At 34.6% G+C, this 21,659-nt stretch overlaps 1 protein-coding gene across 5 annotated transcripts in view; it reads right to left on the minus strand.

Annotated features, from left to right (window-relative positions):
* Positions 1–20,663, minus strand: part of loco (regulator of G protein signaling family member locomotion defects) — a 94,133-nt gene extending 73,470 nt beyond the window's left edge. The window contains exon 1 of one of the 5 annotated variants that reach the window (XM_023158989.2): positions 18,239–20,533. In XM_023158989.2, the coding sequence (XP_023014757.2) occupies positions 18,239–20,293 (2,055 nt within the window). In that variant the 5' untranslated portion in view covers positions 20,294–20,533. Of the gene's footprint in view, positions 1–1,388; positions 1,644–18,238 lie in introns of those variants that run through there. The other 4 variants (XM_023158993.2, XM_023158992.2, XM_023158994.2 and 1 more) reach the window with 4 other exon arrangements.
* Between the last annotated feature and the right edge of the window lie 996 nt (positions 20,664–21,659).

Here is a 21,659-nt window from a genome sequence, read left to right on the forward strand (position 1 = left end):
AAAGGAAAATATTGTTATGAGGACACTGAAAATTAATATAACTTGAAAACTTTCATAATGTTGTTTTATGAAAATCATTTTAAAGTCTATTTGCTGTGTTTTTAAAATAAAGTAGTAATTTAAAAGGTTATTAAAAATAACAAAAAAAAATCAATAAAACCGAATGCACAGGAATATCTAATATATCAAAAGACTCAAACTATTCGGTGAACCGGTGATATCAATCAGTAATAAACTTGTTTCTTACTACTGGTCGGACCCATTTAATGAACACAGAAATTCAGTTTCAAAATGATGTACTACTTGACTGGGGTAAATCCAAGCCTCTCATGAGATTTTACTGAGAAAATACAAATATTCGTTATAAGTGTCCCCGGAACTGAACTGTCATTCGTGTTATAAATATTATTTTGTGGAGAAGATATTAGGACAGTTTTCAAAACAACGAGCTGTATAACAATTTTTCTAAAAAAAAAATCAACATTTTTTATTTGTTCATATTAATGAACTACGAATTGAGTGCCCATATTATTTTATATAAATATGATAAAACGTATTTCTAACTCGTTCTCCTCCTCATGGGCAAATCAGGCACTTTGAATATGCATGTGTTTTGTAATGAAAAATTAGGGCCACTCAAACTGCGGTTAAAATTGAATGCTCCGGTCTATTTTCAAAGATGTGGCTACTTAAAAGAAAAACCTACTATTTCACGGTAATAAAAACTTGTGAAATTATGATACTTTATTCTGATGATCCCCTGCTGCAGACTTTCAATCACCTATCACTTCCATTTTTTCTATAGAAAACGATTAATTTCATCAAAAACGTATATTTTTCAGCAAACTACATGTTGTTATGAACATATCTAATAGATATGAAAAATAAGAAATAAAACTTTCTTTGTTTTTATAGCGTTTATACGTTGTTTATGTCTCATTTTTTATGATACATCCATCAATTTACATAATAGATCATTTTTTAAAAACTATCTGACACTTTAACAAGGGACTTTTCTTTGGTTCTGTTGGCAGTATTAGAAAATTATACTGGAGATTGATGCCTTTCTCAATCGATTCTGTTTGTAGTGTGTAAATTCAAAGCTTGGTAAAATTTTTGGAATTTGGCAACATAATTGTCATTTCTGGACCTTAACTTCTCGTGAAATAACTAATAAATCAAGAAATAACTCTTTGAAGCGACGGTATCATTTAGAAGATAGTTAGTTAGACGAGAATTTCTAGTTTTGATTTGACGTTCGTGATCAGAGGACAAAAATATGTAGAGAAATCACTAAAAAACAAGCGAGAGCCGGAAAAAATGAATATTCATCAATAATTTCACTGCACTATAAAAAACAAACGAAAATAAAACGCGGAAGAACTTACATGCATTCTTCCATGCTTATCCTCGAAAAAATTCGGAACGTAACATACAAAATAACTGCACAGAACCATACAGACGCGATATATTGTTTTTAGAGCATCGTACCCCCAGCGTAGTTAATAAACAAACGACGGCATTCACTTGATATAGAAAACGGACTATCCGATTGTCCGTATCACAGCACTCTCGATTGCGAGAGACGACGACATCGCGGAACACGCTCGACCGATTCTCGCTGATCACTGGTCACGACGCTCTTGATTACTGTAGTAATGAAAACGGTTGATGTTCGGTTTCATTGCTTCGGGATATGGGTAATAATAATGCTGCTGATTCTGTCGTTTGTACAATTATTGTGGCTAGGGAAGAAGATTCTGGTTAAATAAAAGGATGGTGATTCTCGAGAAAGAATCGTTAGTCAGAGCAATGAGTTCAGACGATAAGGAGGAATTATGAGGTAAATTCCGGCAATGATAAGCGTTTGTTCTCCCTATACGAGTGGTATTAAAAAAACATTTGGATATTTCGAAGCAAATAGTCCTAAAAATGAAGCCTCTCTGGCACGAAACAAACAATTTTCAACTGTATGCAGTGTGACAGATTTTTCGAAATGAGGAGTATGAATCGGCTGTAGCTCAATAAAAAGATTATCAGCTGATGACGAATCTGAAATAGAAAAGTGGCTTACCGGGCTTCTTTCGGAGAAACGCCCATCTAAAAGTTCAAACTGTAAAAAATATATTTCAGGAATTCACTTCTGCAAATAAAAACACATAAAATAGCCCCATCTTTTCACTATCGCATAATGCAGACGAATGTTTTCACACAATGAAAAACTCCAGTTTTACTAAATTAATCCTATTTTGGAATATTCTACATATTTTCATCTTACTAGTTATTATTATTTGATGGCAATTTCACAAGAAGTCCAAAAAGTTATGATTTGTTGCCAATTTCATAAATTTTACTTAGCTTCACCTTAGAAAACACATTTTAGCACGTTTTATTAGCTTCACTTGTATGTATGTATGTTTGTTTGTTTATAACTGTAAGACTAAAAAACTCTCTTTTATAGCATAGGTACAAAACTAAATAAAATTAGTTTAAAAAACTAAAAAAACACGCTTTTAAAGAACATCGAACTAAAAAGTTAAAAATATTTTTTTTAAATAAGCTCAAACCAATAACGAACGAAAAATACTAGTATTGTGAAAAAAACGATGGGCGCTTGATATACAAAAAATATGGCACAAAGCACCCACGTTTTTTTCACAATAATATTAGTATTTTTCGTTCGTTATTGTTTTAAGTTTATTTAACTTTTAATTTTCAACTTTTTAGTTCGATGTTCTTTAAAAGCGTGTTTTTTAGTTATTTAAACTATATTTATTTTTTATTTTCGTATGCTATAAAAGCGTGTTTTTTATTTTTTTTTTGAAGTTTTTTATTGAACTTTTTATATTTATTTTATCTAAACTTTGGGATCAATCAGCCGTATATTGTTGACCATTGACATTTTCCAAATCAGGAGAGGAAGCCTGAAAATTAGCTACCAAGTCCAAGGAAGGCAGCAGGCGCGCAAAGGAGGGTTATAAATAAGGCAGCAGGCGTGCGTGTTAATAAAAAAAATACTTTTTTCAAATGAAGAAATACATGTAAAATAAATTCGAATTATATCAAAGATGTTACGTACAGCGCCATCTGCCCGCGAATAGATCAAACAATAATGTCTATATATCAAGGAGGTTACGTACAGCGCCATCTGCACGTGAATAGATCAAACAATAATGTCGATAATTCTGACAAATACAAACCCCGAGCTTGAGAGTTACAAGCGTGGGCGCTTTGTGCCATATTTATTGTATATCAAGCACCCGTCGCTTTTTTCACAATAATACTAGTATTTTTCGTTCCTTATAACTTCAAGCTTATTTAAAAAAAAAATTTAACTTTTTAGTTCGATATTCTTTAAAATCGTGTTTTTTAGTTTTTTAAAACTATATTTATTTTTATACCTTTATTTCTGTAAATTGTATTTTTTCCTGATGATCACACATTTCAAACATAAGTTCACACACTATACTGGTTTTATCAAAAATTTAATATTACATATTTGCGATTGCACTCTCAAGGCGCTTATTCATTTATAACAAATGACTCCTAACGTAACGAACACGCTTGTTGCCAGATGTCACTGTTCACTTCCGAAATCATATTGTTTTGGACGTAACGGTTCTTCTTTAACGTAACCGAACGAAATATGAAACAACGCCGTTGATATAGACTAAGATACTTGATACCTAAATTTATCGCCACGCGTATCGTAATAGTCCTTTGCTGCGACGGCTAAAAATTGATGAATGATGATTCGGCCTGTTAGGCCTGTCAAGGTGAGTATAGATACTCCGTGATGTAAGAATGAAAGGATAAATGACCCTTGATATAAGAACAAACATGTTCGGCCCACTGCGAGATGTCACGGCTCGCTTTCGAAGTCATTTTATATTTTGACCGTACCATTTGTAACGCATGGCTTGTAATGTAACCAAACATGATCGGATCGTTGCGAATCGTTCACGTGTAACCGAATGAGGTACGAACAACGCCTCATACAACAGGCAAAAATACGCGATACCCATATCCTAACTTATCGCCGTGCGTAACGTTACATTCCTTTTTACACGTGCGAAAGTGTTTATGGATGACATTCAACAAAACTCCGACTCTTCTAGCCGTAGGTAACGTAATATACTCGCCTTTACTTACTTACAAATGGATACGCGCCTTTAGCCAATAATAAAATAACCAAAAAACATCATATTCAAATGAAGAAAAGAGAAATGAAACTTTCTATGTTTTTTACCAATTTTATTTGTAACTAACGTTACTGAAGCTTCGTCCTATTCGGACATTTTCAAACTAATTGTATAAGTTTAAGTTTATAAAAATAATAATGGAAATTACTCCACTTTGGACCAAGGTCCTTGGTCTTCCACCATATCCACCATGTATAGGAATATTCAATACAAATGAAAAGAAACAACACTTAAATAATATTGTGCTTATTGTTTTCTACTATTATTTTTTCTATCTTCACGGCCCGAAATTTCCCAACTTTTCCAGGTCGAATAAACAGCGAAAAGTTGGGAATTGTGTAAAATTGTCACTTCAAAATTTATGGACTGTTCAGGTCTGTTCTCTTGTTTGGGAGAAATCAAACTTTTTTGAAGTTTTCAAACAACTCAGAATTTCAAAGTATGGGATCTCCAAGTTATGCATATTGGGAAATCCCAACCTTGTCCTGTTTGTTTTCCTTTCTTATTACCCCTCCCTTTCTTTTATCTCATTTTCATTTTTTTAAATTTCATTTAATTTTTCACTATTATTTTTTTCTATCTTCACGGCCCAAAATTCACAACTTTTTCCCAAGTCGAAAAAGCAGGGGAGAGGCTCTCCCCATCCCCCCCCATGGCGACAGCTCTGATTCATCATATTCAAATTTACACAAAGGGAAAACTTCTAACAGATATACAGTTAAAATAACAGATAACGCAAATACAAAAACAACAGATAAAAATCGGTAAATTTGGAAAATACTATTTCGTAGTCCTACTTGACCTTTTTTTTGGTTGAGTTCTGCTGGCTGAACATCCAATTAATCTGAAAACTTTCTTGATTCAGCTTCCGCAGTTTTTTTTTCAGTCGAGTGATGCGAATTCTTAAAAATGACGTTATGAATTGTGATTCATTTCACAGAACAATAATCAACAATATGTACAGCGTTGAAACTACGATGAAGCAAAAAATCAAGAAAATAAGTATTATTTATAGTCAATCATCATTTAGATACACACACATCGATAAAATTGTGAAACAAAATAATTTTCGGTAAATATTCGTTTTGAGGACACCCGGCGATTTTGAAAAAATGTTTGAGTGTACTTACGTATTTTGATGCGTAGATTACGAATCCGAAAGAAAAAAGCGGCGGTCCTTTCCCTTATTTACAAAGTTACAGCCCATCAAAGTTCAGAAAAGGGCAACTTTTCAGCATTCTTTTTCACAAGATAAACTATTTAAAAACACAAGCATTTACTCACTAGGTCACCTTTACACCTTATTCCTCCTTCCTTGACTCTTTTCACTTCAACAATCAACATTTTTCCAATAAAAATGTTAAAAAATGTACAGAGCTGCTTTTTTGTTATATATCTCTGTATTTTACGTTTTTAAGGTTAATGGCATAGTTGATACGACTGATGCTGTCAACATTTCTGAAGTAATTCAAATGTTTTAAGACTCGCCATTTTCCACGATTTTTTCAACTCCGCCCAATTTAAACATGTTCTTATTGCACCATTCCAAACAAACCTAAAGTGAATGTAATAATACACAATACTTCAACAAAAACCAGATGTTTTACTTCTCTGCAATATTTGTTCCAATGGATTACAGCTTCTGAGCTCATTTTCAGTTCGTTCCTGATAAATTTAATTCTATGGTGTGGAATAAATAAGAACAGTACATGAACAGTACAATTTTTTCCAATTCCAATATTCAAAGAAGGTTCCCATTCTAACAATTTCTTTAAAATTATAAAAAATGGACTGAGCTTTTTTCTTTGGTTTTTTGATTTTCCGTTTTTTGTTACATTACATTACAATTTGCACTCGTCATTGCTATTGGTACAACGTATTCTTGCTGCAAAGACTCCTACTTGAACTAAATAAAGAATTAAATTTTCTCTTACTTTCACTGAATTATTAATTTCGTTCAAATTCATTTTATGTTTTTCTAATTTCTCACGTCAAACTAAAAATCCAAATACACGAATTTGAAATAGTAGGCGTTGCGCGGCAAATACCAACCGCTTTTTTTCTAAAATGTTACTAGTAACTAACGTAGAAATAGAAGAATGTCACCAGAAGAAGCATTCATTTTCAAATTAAGTTTTTTTATAAGAAAAATGTTATTTGTTGAATTGAAAAGTGTCAATTAAAGAGGAATAAGGTGCAAAGATGACCTAAATAGTTCATCTTGTGAAAAAGAAGCCTGAAAAGTTGCCCTTTTCTGAACTCTGAAGGGCCGTAACTTTGTAAATAAGGGAGAGCGCCGCTTTTTTCTTTCGGATTCGTAATCTAAGCATCAAAATAAGTAAGAACACTCAAATTTTTTTTCAAAATCGCTGGATGTCTTCAAAACGAATGTTTACAAAAACAATTTCCTCTAATTTTGGATACCGATGTTTAAAAAGTGTTTCAATGGTTAAAAAGTGGTGTTTGAGTGATTGTTGAGTTCTTCTTTGCAATTATGCCTGGCAATAGAATTTCAGTGTTCCGTAGAGCAAGAACAGTGGCTTTGCATGATGAGGGTCTGCCGAATCATCCAATCGCCGGATAGACTAAGGATTCCCCTCCCTTCAGTTATCCGAATATTGCATTTGTACCAGCGTTGACTGGAGACGTGGAACTGGGCGTCCTATGGTAACTAATGCAAGAAAAGATCGGTATCTAGCAGGATATGTACGTCGGAATCAAACCATAACAGTCTCAGCAGTCCGAACTCATTTAAGAAAAACGTTTGGTCGACTAATTTCCAGTACCACAATACGGCGGAGATTTGCTAGAGCCAATTTGCAATCCAGGAGGTCATTAAGAGTACCCAGGCTACTTCCTAGACACATAGATACTCGTCTACAGTGGGCACAGAGCCGAAACCAGATTTGGTTTAGTTAGTAATTAATAGTCGGCAACACAGAGTTTGGAGAGGGCCAGAAATCTAAAGAAATTAACTTTAAACGTTTAAGCCAGTCTCGAATATACCATACCTACACAGTAGGTTGAATGGACTGACGCCTATCAGAAAACAACTACTCCCCTGGCTAATACCACGAAGGGCGTTGGATTATATCCGACAGGCGTCAGTGCACGTATATCAACATAAAGTCGATGATTTCCGATAATTGAAAATAATAATAAAAAAAATAATTATGTTGATGATATACACTACCTTGCACTGACGAGTGGCCAAACAGCCCGAAACCGGTCTGCAAGTGTGTTCCAATAATTGAAAATCTATGCGGCAGTTGTATCGCCAACAGCATATGCAGGAATAACTTCAGTGAAGAATCCTGCACTGACATCTGTCGGATATAATCCAACGCCATTCGTGGCATTAGCCAAGGGAGTAGTTGTTTTCTGATAGGTGTCAGTCCATTAACCTACAGTGTAGGTAGTTGAGACTGGCCTGAACGAATTGTTCTTTTAGATGATTTCATTTAGTTCAAGAAAAACTATCACTATAGGTAACAATCTACATCATACATCACAGATCCATTGATAAATAGAACAAATGGAAATATTGATTACGAGTAACTTTAGAATAAATACGTCTAAAACAAAAGCGCATTGTAAAACAAAAGCACAATCGTTTCAACACCAATGTATACGCATCTTGGAAAACTCTATGGACATGAACATTTTTATATATCTTTGGTCCCAATGTCAGGAAGTGGCTACCAACATTGGTTAGATAACAAATCGTTCAAAAAGATTTTCAATAGAAAAGTTCATCGTCCTGATACGACGTCTATCGGACACACTAGAACTTCGCCAGAACGAAAAACAAATTCAAAGTCCTGTCAAGTGTTTTCACAAATTTTTATGGTTTATTATACTTCTTTTGGCGAATGTAATTGATTTAACCTATTCTTCAGTCTTATGTATATTATAACCATACAAAATACATTACACTTCACAGTTGAACAACTCAAAAACACAACAAACACCAAAACAAAAACATAACCTATATTCCACATTCAGTTATTTCGATCAGCTGTTTATCGTTTGGGTGGCGCCATCATCAGTGTAAATTCTTTCTTATAGACTTGTTAGTAGGTTCAATTATGCAACTTAAAGTGCTTTTCATCTTTAAATTTAAATAAAACAAGGTAGATATCATCGAAATTTTTCATTTGTTTGAAACATTGATGCCATTGTGTGTGGAATATAACACTGTCCAATTTTCCATGACTCTGACGCATGAATCAGGCTGAATTTGACCAATGGCATGGGTTATGTTGGTTTTGAGCACCGCTGTGGTTTGTGGCTTATTCGCATACACCAGCGATTTAGAAAAAAAGCTTACGGGTCAAATGCACGATCTCGCCCTCAATTCGCTCGTGAAAAATATCCAAAGTGGCATGAGCTGTGTGGCACGCAGCACCGTCCTGTTGAAACCACAGGTTGTTGGTGCACAGATCATACAAAATAAGTTGGTAATCATCGAACTATAGTGCTCGCCGTTGGTAGTGAAACGTCTTTTTCAAATAACTATGGACCGTTGACGCCGCCAGCCCAAAATCCACACCAAACAGTGACTTTTTCGGAAACTCATGTGTATCGTCCAAAACTCAAAAATTTTGTTTGTTCACGTATCCATTCATACTGAAATTAGGGTCAGTTGCCAACTGCAACACACGTCGTTGTCTATGGTCACCTTCAGTTCCTGGGTCGGTTGAATATTTGAACGGGTGCAGGCCCAAGTCACGACGCAAAATTCGCCAAGTTGTGGTCTACGAAAGGCCGAGTTCTTGTGAGCGACGTGAAATTGACTGTCTCGGATATTCCTGCACACTTGCACGGCAGACCTTGCGTTTCGTCAACATACGGATGTTGGTCAATCGTTAAATGAACCAGAGGACTCAAATTTATACACCACATTGCAAATAGTCCTCTCGGAAGGGCGATTATGTCGAACGTAAAATGGCCAAAGCTTGCGTTACGTTGCCAGAACAGAACACCCATTTTGATAAAACAGTTTTATGATTTGTACGTGTTGTTGAATGATATATTTGTCTATGGTAATTTGGCAAACAAACCGATGAAATAAGTTTATCACTATCATTATTTCACAATTACTTCCAATATCTCACGTTGGTGTCGAGTCTAAGGATTCGACAACGTTGGCCACGCCGGTGGCCAACGTTCAATTCTCCGATCTTTTTTAATTCCCCAATGACGTGTGCTGAGACATCACAAAGGTGTGGGGAGCCGGAAAAAGTGACAGGCTGAGGAAATCGCGCCACGTGACTGGGTGGTCTGTCTCGTTGAGGGATACGCCTGGTCATCTGTTTGAATTATTTATGTCCACAAAAAATTCAAATCTCCCGCCATGATGTTCCGAGATGCAGAAGAGTTTGCTCTGATTAGCTGGTAACCTGCGTGACAATTTGAGGACGCTACGTGACAATTTGGTACACTCCGATTGGTTCACCGCTGGGTGACAGGACACCACGTGATTTGGTGTACACTGGTTGACTGGGTGATCTGTCTGCCTTGTATGGCGAGCTGAGAGGCTACCTGGCTGGTGTGATGACGTCACAGTCTGCCTGAATAAGGGCTACTCCAACTATTCAGACTGAATAAATGACTAATTTGACAGATGAAGCTTCAACAAGGTGGCCGTTACCAACTGTCAAAGTTCGGAAATACCCGTTGGAAGACCCTATAAAAACGTTTCCACCAGTCTTTGATCTGGACGGCAGTAGATAGCTTAAAAATAATAGACTTCCTAAACAAGGGGAGAACAGCCTTGTATGTCCCCCTCGGATATGCGCTAATGGAAAAAACGCCTATCTTTCGAATGCACACGCATCGAAAATGCCCGGGTCAATGAAAAGCGAAACATTCGGTATTGGGAAGGTTGTAGCAATAAACGCCTCCGCGATTTGGCATCGACTTTGTTGATAATGAAAATATTTATCCATCGGCCTGTTTAGCATAACCTATATAACTTTTATAAAGCCATGAAAATAGTATAAAATAAGTACTCCAGCCATTTCGACGGAAACCAGTAAATTTTCATGAGAATTCCTGATAAAAACGGCCTCATTTTCTAAACATTGATCTCGTAAACATAGCACCCTGGTGTTTATGATTTTTACACGAGGCAAAACGAATATCGCTAAAAAATCGCATCACATACGAAATCGAAAAAATCAAAGAGCTATTTCCAATTTGGAATAGATGTCAATGCTTTGACATTGTAACTTCGATTGAAACAGACCTTTTTCTTATATCGAGCTACCAACCAGACTTGGCTTTGCACGGGTAGCAGAACATATATGCAACTTTTTTCTGCCATAGTTTCACAACAGCAAGTAACTAATGATAATAACATCTGATAGAATTCATCCAAAAATTTGTTTTACAACTATCGAATTTATTTTGAATTATTCTTTGACCAATACAGCGAAAGACAAAACAAAAACAAAACCAAAGCAATTACAGCCTTTCTTCAATAGCGTGCCACATCGGTTTGTAAGGACGCTTAAATCTATTTTCTCGCGCGATAGTTTTAATTTCCTAGGATATTAATTTGAAGTGAATAATGTAAAGTTCAATTTTAACGTGCATGCCAGATGTGAAGCTACTGACACTCACACATATACACGAGGAAAAAAGTTATGGCACCCTAAAGGACCACGCACAAACCTTATGGAAAATGGTTTTCGGTGAATTTCGCTGCTTTTTTGGTATGATGAACTTTTCACAACGAAAAATAATGGACAGTTTTCGAGAAAACTGAAAGTCGGCAAAATTGGGAATTCGGCAGTAAAACGGGAGAAATAGGCCGTGTTATTTTGCAACTTTTGCCTCTCGGAAACTGTAGCATGCGCTTCAGCAATTCTTTAATGGGTCTTGTGTCTTTACAGCACCGTTTGCCAATAATTGCAGACCAGACGTATAAAGCCATGATCCGAGGAATGAAAAAATAATATTTATAACATGAAAACAATAGATTATGAGAAGTTAGTCGATGGCTATGGTTATATAGAAACATATTCACGGTACAACCCCTTTTCATCTTTGTTTCTCTGGCTATATTTCTGGGAACATTGAATGTGCTCACTAGACGGCACTTTTTGACGTATTAGTGAAATAAATTCAGCTTCCCCGTTTTTCCGAAAATGACATCAGTTTTTTATTTTCAAATGAGACATCCTGTATATTATTACATGATCGGTTAGGGATGATCATGAAGAATCAAACGATATCAGGTTTGATGGTGTTATCTCTAATGACTACGGATATATCGCCATTTATTTTATCCATAAGCTCAATGAGTGGAAGAGAGAGTTGGATGGACCCTCCAGAAAAAGTATCTGCCCTACTGTAATGCCCCACCGTGACCAAGTTAGGTTAGAAGTAGGGAGGAGTTTCTATTCATTCCATCAGGCCAACTCGCACTGCCATCTGGCGATATACGTACTTCGTAACTAAAAGCTAAAGACTTTTAATCCACACAGAGACCTGATATCGAGGGGTCGGAAAAAAAACTGAAATCAACCCTTTTATGAAAAATAATTGGTTATGAATTCTATATATGGAGTGGCACTACATTCTGCTTTTAAAATATACAGGATGTAATTAAATAAATGTAAAACATTTAAGGAGGTGATTCCTCATCGAAAAAAAGATAGGATCTTTCATGTAAAGAAATTTCATTGGAGCATCCCTTGTTAAGATACAGTTCCTTAAAGGGGGTACATAAAATTTGTACAACAATTTTTTTCACAAGCACTAAAAAAGTTACCCCATGGTTGTAAGGGGTGGAAAACGCAACCCCTAAATTTTATTTCCAATGTAACTTTTTGTTTTATTATTTGTTTACCATTTAAAAATTTATTTCCGATAGACTGTCTCATTCTAAACAAAAAATGTCTCTTGGGTTTTTTGTCCAAAATAAACCAGTTCGCAGCAAATAATTATAATATATATATATATATATATATATATATATATATATATATATATATATATATATATTATTTTTATTTTTTCATACAGTACTGGAACACAATGTATGACGTTAGTTGTGAAAGGTGTCTGTTCTTGAATACTTAGGTGATTGCTGAGTTGGTGGTTGTTGAATAATTGTTTTCTAATGCATTTATTGTAGAGTTTACTGGTTTCCTTTACTAAAAATGACTATTGTTCAATATTTAAAAAAGTATTGTGTATTCAAGCTATTATTTTGAAACTAATTAAATTTTCACGTTTGTTGATTTTCCTTTTAATTTTATATTTTATTCATTAATTTTACATTATAACCCACTTGATTAGAACGATGATTTTTAATTAACTCAATCGTCTCATTATGTTGTTGAAAAACAATTGTTGAGAGTTTTGAATTACATTTGAATATATTTTGTAATTTTTCAAATTTGCGAAGACAGGTTTTCATAAACTTTGCATGAAATGAAACCAGCAGACACCATAAACGAGTAAAAATATCAAAAAGGTCAGACAAAAATAGAATGGTACATAACACGAAAGTATAAATAGAAATAAACGCCTCTAGAGTTAAACTTTTGAACAAACAAAACTTATGAATGTACTCGTAATAGATGCCAATAGGAAAACACATAATTCCATAACAGCAATTTTCAATTATCAGTTTTTCAACATGGATTAAACATATAGCAATTCAAGTGAACGACATTTATTCACTTAGCTGATTATACAATGTGATAGAAATGCCATGGCGACAAACCGTTTTTATGGACAGATTTTTTATTTTTCCCAAACTTAACTCGCCCACAAAAATTTTAATATTTTTGCACACAGAATCCAAAATATCAAAAGGTGAGTAATTAAGTTCTAACAAAAAAATTTACAGGGTACCTATACAGTTTTTCAATCAAATGGAGTGAAAGTTTTTTATTCAAGGGCAGTATCTACTATGTGTGATTACTTTATGGTAATACATGATCACTTAAATGAAATGAATAAAAACAAGTTCAAAAACATGAAAAATAGAGATAAAGGTCCTAAAAATATGAGCGATAGCTCATTCGATTCTGAATCACCTCTAGAAAAATATTTTTGAAGGATTTTGGTGCAGGTAAAAAATTGCAATTGTTATTAACAAAATAAGATAAAAAAAAATGGTATTTAGTTTTTCGTTAATAACTCAAAAAATTTCAATATTAAAGCAATTTTGAAAAAAGCTCGTTGAAGAGGAGGAAATTTCCGATAAAAAAGGCCCGACTCCCGAAACTCTATCTCCATTATTTATAATTTTAATTTGATTTTGAAAATAGGGTTCCGCGCGGCTGTTACGGCATGCGCGCGCTGCCGTTAAAGAGAGTTTATCAAAAAAAATATATTTTTTATAACATAAAATGTAATTTTAAAAATTTGACAAAATTCTAGTATCTTCTTAACTCTTAAATAAATCGAGTCCCGTAGAAAAAAAGTTTTGTCACCATTTTTCAAAAAGTCATTCAATTGTTAACTAACAATTTTTTCCCAATCTCCATTGGCATAAATAATGGGATAAAAGGTATAAATAATTGGCCTATAAATTTTAAACTTCGTGGAGCCCTTTTGATATATATATACTTCATACGATCCTGCGATAAAAGTTCATAAAAATTTATCAATTTGTTAATTATGATTTTTTATAACTATTGCAAAATGAAATATCTAAAAATTGTTGATAATTTTTTTTTTCAATTGATATTTAGCTATGTCTGTTTTCACATCAAACAATGGCAGTTATTAACATAGGATATGAATTTTTTACGAAATTTGTTTAATACATTGTTTTAAACAAATGGAGAAATTCAATATTTTTGAAAACATTTTTTTTGCCATTTTGTTGTCAAGAGATAACTATGATAAAAAAATGTTTTCTTAATTTTAATTTTTAATTGTTTGAAATCGATTTTTTTATATTTCGATTGTTTAAATAATTAGTTAAGAAATAATTTTATTTATTTTATCCCATTATTTATGCCAACGGAGATTGGGAAAAAATTTGTTAGTTAACAATTGAATAACTTTTTGAAAAATGGTGACAAAACTTTTTTCTACGGGACTCGATTCATTCAAGTGTTAAGAAGATACTAGAATTTTTTCTAATTTTCAAAATGACATTATATGTTATAAAAAAAATATTTCTTTTGATAAACTCTCTTTAGCGGTAGCGCCCGCATGCTGTAACAGCCGCGCGGAACCCTATTTTCAAAATCAAATTAAAATTATAAATAATGGAGATAGAGTTTCGGGAGTAGGGACTTTTTTATCGGAAATTTCCTCCTCTTCAACGAGCTTTTTTCAAAATTGCTTAAATATTAAAATTTTTTTGAGTTATTAACGAAAAACTAAATACCATTTTTTTAAATTATATTTTGTTGCAATTTGCAATTTTTTACCTGCACCAAAATCCTCCAAAAACATTTTTCTAGAGGTGATTCCGAATCGAATAAGCTATCGCTCATATTTTTAGGACCTTTATCTCTATTTTTCATGTTCATTAGACACATTCATGTGGATTAGACACTATTTACGACAAACGAGGCATCTGATTTTCTCTCTTCTCAAATTCAATTGCTCAGACCTTTCACGCAACCTGCTTTGAGAATTGGCTATTTTAACTATATTCTCATTTGGGAACCATTATTTGAAAATCGGACTTGAATATTAAAATAACAAAAAAAATCAAATTTTAATTTTTAGGTTGAAATTTGGTATGTAATGTCAAAATCGATTTCTCCGCAACTTTTTCAAATAACTTATTTCGGTATTTCAAACGCGAAGGAAAATATCGAGAATTTGCTCTTTTCGCAGGATCGCAGCAAGCTGGGTTTGTTTAAAGCTGTCACTCGGGCTATGTATTGCGAAAATTGCGGCCCATGAGGGTCTACGCTTGTACCAAAAATCAAATCGCTGATTAAAATATGTTTTTCCATTAACCAGCTGTCGCACCCCTACGAACGACAACTCTCAGAAGTCGAAAGTAACAAGTGAAAATCGATCTTCAGCCTGCGGCTTGAACCACCGACCAACACGGCGGTCGATTTGAGTGAGAGAACAAAGCATCCACGTCGAACTGATCGGCTACCGACCGATTAACGACTGAAGGTAGTATATGGAAGGTAGGGATTAACACCTTTCATCACGAGTTCTCTCTGAGGTCTCAATCTACCTACTCTTTAGATCTAAGGAGCATGTTTTTTTGGACATTTTTTTTGCCGCAGTCCGAATTTCTTTATGTTTCATCAACAAATGTTGACAAGCTTTACTCGTCCCCAAAGCAAAATACCATGGCTCAAATGACAATGGTCGATTCCACTGTTTCTACGAGTATTACCTCCAGGAATACCACCTCCCTGAGATTTCAAAGAACAATCTGACTCTGCGATAAAAGCCGGAAATATATTTTCAAAAATATTCTTCAATTATGAGTGAGAACGATATTCTGAGAATTTTAGGCTTATTTTAGGTTTCTATGACCCCCTTACCTCTGACTTTTGATGTATCATTTTTTTAAATAGAGGGTTCTACTAGCTATACCGTTAGGTCGGCGTCGGATGGGAAAATGAGCCTTAAATTTTCAATATATTTCTGCTGCTTAATGATAAAATTCCAAGCTACCAGTTTGGATTTAGACAAGGAAGATCTACTATACATCCTCTCACGATTCTCTCAAACAACATTGAAACAACCAAGCTGAACAAAAACAAAACGGCAGCGATCTTTCTGGATATGAAAAAAAAACATTTGATAGCATCTGGCACAAGGGTCTTTTATCCAAACTGCATCAACTGGGTTATCCTAACTATCTAGTACATACAATTAAGAATCTGTTAATTGATAGGAAACTGAGAATTAAAATACTAAGTAGTTTTTCAGACGAATTTATTCCAGAACAGGGAGTTTTACAGGGTTCACCGCTTTAACCATTGTTATATAACTTATACAGCTCTGATATTTATCATCACCAACAAGGAATATCAACCACTTCAGGCATGAAGCATATATTATCCAGTATGCAGATGACACCGCCCTAATTGCGCACGATCAAATGCTAGACAAAGTTATTAACAATTTGGAACATCTTGCAACAATAACAAATGACTGGTTCAATAAATGGAGGCTCCAGCCAAACCCATCTAAGTCTCAGTTCATCATATTTAATCATCAGAATTCCGCAACTTCTTCAAAAATCAACGTTTTTCAACATAACTTACATGCAAAATCGATAGGTAATTACCTAGGTGTTATGCTTGATTCCATATCAAATTTCAAGAGCCACGTCAATAACAAAAAAAAGAAAGTCATTGCGGGAGCCGCAAATTTCAAAAGTTTGACAAACCCGGGAGCAGGTGCAAACATATCAACAGCAAGCCGAATATATAAACTAATCTGTCGTCCACTTATTGAATACTCGCACCCACTGTTTCTCAATATCAAACAAAGGGCCACGAAAACAATTAAAGTATCTGAAACAACGGCTATAAGGAAAATAACAATATTAAGGCATCCCAATAACCCCAAACACAACTCTCCAATCGCTCTACTGTACCAACTCACTGGTATTATCCCTATCGCGGAAAAACTACCGTCACTTACTCAGAAGTTTGCTAGAAAAGACGATAATGTAGAAATCATTAGATAGTATGCTGTGACAAGAAACCCCCATGCAAGAGTATGACATCGACACCAAACAGAAACACTGTTAGAAAAATCAACACAACTTATCAATGAAATTGTTTTGTTTGTTCATTTTTATATCCACTTATTTTTTTTTTTTATATTGTAAAATAATCTATGTTATTTCAAAGTAATTTTGTTACACGGGCAGAAGGACTTCGGTCGATAGCCAGTTGAGGAAAATTGTAATTTTGTTCAATAAATTACAATTATTATTATTATTTTTGTCTCTCCCACATTTAGAAAATATTTTCAAACAATTATTTCCACACCGTGTTTGTCTGAGGTAATCTCTCAAATATGCAATGGAACCAAAAAGCAACAACAGCATGATGAAGGAGCCTGAAATTATTGCAAGTTCAGAATTCAAGAAAAAAAAAAGATTTCCATTGATCCTCTGATTCTGAAAAAACAACTCATGGAAAGGAGACGATGGGGATAATATTTTCAATATATTTCCATCTCTCCCACACTTTGAAAAATTATTTCCGCCTCTACTACTTGTGCAGAAGTAGCCACCCAAACATTTAAATCAAGGCATGAGCAAAAAGGTAATGCAATGAAAGAATTACTGCACGATTAAAGATTCCAAAAAGTGGAGAATTTCGATTTAGTTCTAGCAGCTTAACGTTAAGGATAGTGTTACTTCCCCGGTTAATACCGCACTAGATATTGAATTATATCTGACAGAAGGTGAGGTATTCTGCATAAATGTCTGTCGAATATCATTCATTATTCAGCGTGGTATTAGCCGGGGAGGTAGTTGTTTTCCGGCAGGCATTTACCAGAACTTTCGGTGTAGATACTTTGGTGGGATGATTGTTTTGAGATTTTATTTTAAAATATTTATTTTCTTATATGTATGTATCTCTCCTCGATGCAGTATTCAAACTTATTTTGATTTCTGTCAGAGAATTGATACATGTGATGTTTTTTTCCCGCTTGTAACTTTGTTAACAAGATGCAGCTGTTACTAGTTTTCAATATTTGTCTTAGACGAAGATTTCATAAATGCTGTTAAGCTACATTGAAATTAATAGAGTTCCAAGCACACTGGATTTGATTCTCACAGTTTTTTTATCGTGGTGTAACTCTAGTCAATAATTAATAATGAAACTACTGAACCGACTTTGAATCTGATCAGAAAGGTAATGCTGATAGGTGTAAATTGAATAATCATAGAGGAATGTTATAAATTGTTTTCTGAAATTCTATAGCTACCTACTTGGTTTGGTATTCATGCATTAGCTAAATAGTTTTTATAAAGCAAGATTTATTATTTATATACTTCAATGAAAGCAAAAAAAATGGTAATATCAAGCTTTACGTAAAATTTCAGTTAAACTTACCAAATTATTAAAAACCCTAACATCAGGTTCACTCTGAGCCAGATTTCGGTCAATTTGTTGATCGCATGGGCTCCACAAATCTTTTAAACTGCCATAAGCACTCTTATCAACAATTTCATAATTTTTCAAGTCTTCACAACTGTATGTTGGTTTCGACAGCCCAAATACTTTTGGGCTCAACTTATAGTTCATAATGTTCTCACTGTATTTGTCCAAATTGTCCATACTACTCATTTTCAATTGTTTTTTGGATTTCCTACTTTCAAAGGGCACTTTGAATATGTTGAGCAAGTTGAAAAACTCGCTACTTTTGGAACTTTGAGAGGAAATGTTGTCTATAGAACCACTTTTTAAGTCAATATCATTCTGTAAAGAATGTAAAGATATGCACTCATAGGATTTTTTACTAGGGCTTGAGTCTGGAACATCAACAGGTCGTTCTGTGTACCCATGCCCATTTATTTCACCATCACCTTGCTTCTCAATGTTGAAAGTCTGGTTTGGCAGTACATTTAAAGCAGGCATCACCCGACATGTCAGCCTCTTTGAATTATCATTTCGGCTCAGCAACCTATCACTTTTTGAATCGACTATCCCTGTAGAATTTTCAACACTTTCACAAGCTCTTATATTGCTGAGGTTGTTAGAATACTTATCTACACTCTTATCAGTGGTAGCCATTTTATTTAAAGCAAGACTGTTCTGACGAATGGAAAACAGTTGGTCGTTACTTGAAGGTCGATCTAAACTATTGAGAGGCACACTAGAAGCATCTATCCCAGTCGGTCTGTTATTTACGCCTGAAAAAGGTAAAGGTCGCTGAGTTGGAAACTCTACTACTAATATTCGATCGCTGATATTTCCGCAATCATCTCTGAAGCCAATGCCAGAATCAGAGTTACTTGAGGCGCTTGGCTGAGGGGAATTTGCCATAACAGGACCGTGGTTTTCAATAACCTTGTCATTATTTTGTAGTTGGTACATGTTTTGTATAAGGCTGACAATGTAGAGAGAGCTGCAAGGAAACTCCAGGCAGTATCCCGTAACATCATTAGGCGTACAGTTGATTCTGAAAGTCTCAGCCTTCTTCTGGTGTAGATTATGATCAACGATCTTCGGATCCGTCACGAAAACATGGCAGCTATTTGAAATAGCAATCGAATTATCAAGATTGTTTGGTTTTGTGTGCCATGAACTATTACTGCACTGTTTACCTAAAGCCTCAGTACTCCTCATGTCACAAACAGCGCTGGTTACCAACCCGAAATATCTAGATTCACGGTCTGCAGTTGAGCCAACGTAAACAACACGGTTAGTAGGGTATAATGCAAGAATGTGATTAGCAGCATTTTTCAATGTAAGGCAAGTTGGCAATATAGTCATTAAAACTGCGGTGGGAGTTCTTTTTTCTTGCCGTAACTTCTTTATGCAGCTGCAAACCGTCTGTAGCCTGGAATTGGGCAACAGCTGTTTGGGCATTTCGATTGTTCCTAAGTATCCAACCAAAGCTTTGTATTCTACCGGCCCAGCCTCTTCCTCAACAGGGTTCGTGGAAGAGTTATTCAAATAAACACAATGGCTCCCGTTGAGTCGTGAGTCTTTGGTGACTTGTTTCAGGATGGATTCTTGCATGTTTACCAAACTGTTGTCATTCACGTCCATTTCAGCTCTGCCATGGTCCTGTTTGTGAAGTCTTGGTCTAGGTTTGTGAGTATGTTTGGGTTTTCGAACATTAGCCATTCGACCACACTCTTCGTCACTACTATCTGAGTAGTAATTCTCAGCTATGGTCATTTTTATAGGCCCGATACAGTTCCCAATAAGGCTAACGACCGCGTCGTGTGCCATCTTCGAAACAGACAATCCATTCACTGAAATAAGGAAGTCTCCAGCGCGTATACCAGACTGGTCTGCTGGGGAATTACTGACAATACATTTTATAATGCATGGGTGCTGTCCGGATATCGTGAATCCAAATCCATTAGGCCCCCTCATCACTTCCACTGTCCTTATTCCATAGCTGGTACGCTTCTTTCTCCGCCTACTCGGGTGCATTTTATTAAGATCTAGGTTAAAATCGCGGAATAAACAATGCAATCAGGGTTGTCACGAACAAAACACAATTTCCGTTAAACGGATAAAAATATCAATAACCACAAAAAGATCTGTTTACACTTAAATTTCTCATTTTACACGTCATTTCGATCGATCCCAAACACTTTTAAATAGCTGTTAGAGGTTGGGATCGTTGGAATGTTAGAATTTTAAAAGGAATTTTTATGATTCAAGGCGTTTTATGTTCACGTCATTCAGTTTCACAATCGCCAGTTCTATTTTATTTAGTGCGTTTTGTTGAGCTCTTGGATCCGTTTCAAATATCCGTTCAATATTTCCAAAGAATTCCAATTTTATTGTTATAGGTATCTACAACTTTCAAATGAATGAAACTAATTCTCAAAGGACGATACAATAATGAAAATGTTAAAATATAAACAAAAATTATAGTTGTGACAATTCTGACAACTGGCAGTGCTGTATTGAACTGTAGAGTTGGCAGCACAGGATAAGTTCAAATATAAGGTTAAGTCGCAGTAAAGGTCTTTAGCTTTTTACTGTGGTTAAGTATGAATGTTGAATGTTTTACATGTAACCAAAGCAAGAATGAATGAACTTCATAACTATTCCAAGGTTACAATAGTCACATTCAGAATCTTATATTCAGTAGTGAGGAAGATCATTAGTGTGAATAACATTTGTGATTTGGGAATAATTTGGGCTTTTTACTTCTCCATCTTTGAACAAAAAATGTGAGAATTTACCAAAGAAAAGAAGAAATGAATTAATTTCAAAGTCAACCTTTTACAAAGATGTATATATGTAGATCATACAAAGAATTGACTTTCAGAGACAAACTGGAAGAAAAAGTGTTTTCGAAACCACTACTCTCATATACCTGAATTTGAAATTACGCGAAAGAAAAAAAAAATGGAAACAACTACTTTTATATAAACATTGAATAAAATAAAGAACACTTTCTTCTACTGCACCAGGAATATTAGGGGTTTCACCTCGGAATTTGAGATAGTCAGCTATGAACTTATATACCTAAACCTTTATTTTTGACACCCTAAAACTTGTCTTATAACCTACTTATCATAGGGTGTCCGCCACTACAGATAGTCCAAGGTTAAAGGTGAACAAAAATCGATTTTTAACACATTTATTGCAAATATCTCGTTTACTATGCTATTTGTATTCATTATAAATATTATAGAGAATTAAATTTTCTACTATTAAATATTTTTTTATATCTTGAACCATTTTCGAGATAGAGGGCAGAGCCCGCGCAGTGTTTAAATATATAGGTCAACCTGTAATCCAAGTTAAAAACGCCGTATGAAGTTTATAATTTCTTGATAAA

The sequence above is a fragment of the Leptinotarsa decemlineata genome, unplaced genomic scaffold (assembly GCF_025532065.1).
Source record: "Leptinotarsa decemlineata unplaced genomic scaffold, Ldec_3_MD MMD2_tig00078422_RagTag_RagTag, whole genome shotgun sequence".
Classification (NCBI taxonomy): domain Eukaryota; kingdom Metazoa; phylum Arthropoda; class Insecta; order Coleoptera; family Chrysomelidae; genus Leptinotarsa; species Leptinotarsa decemlineata.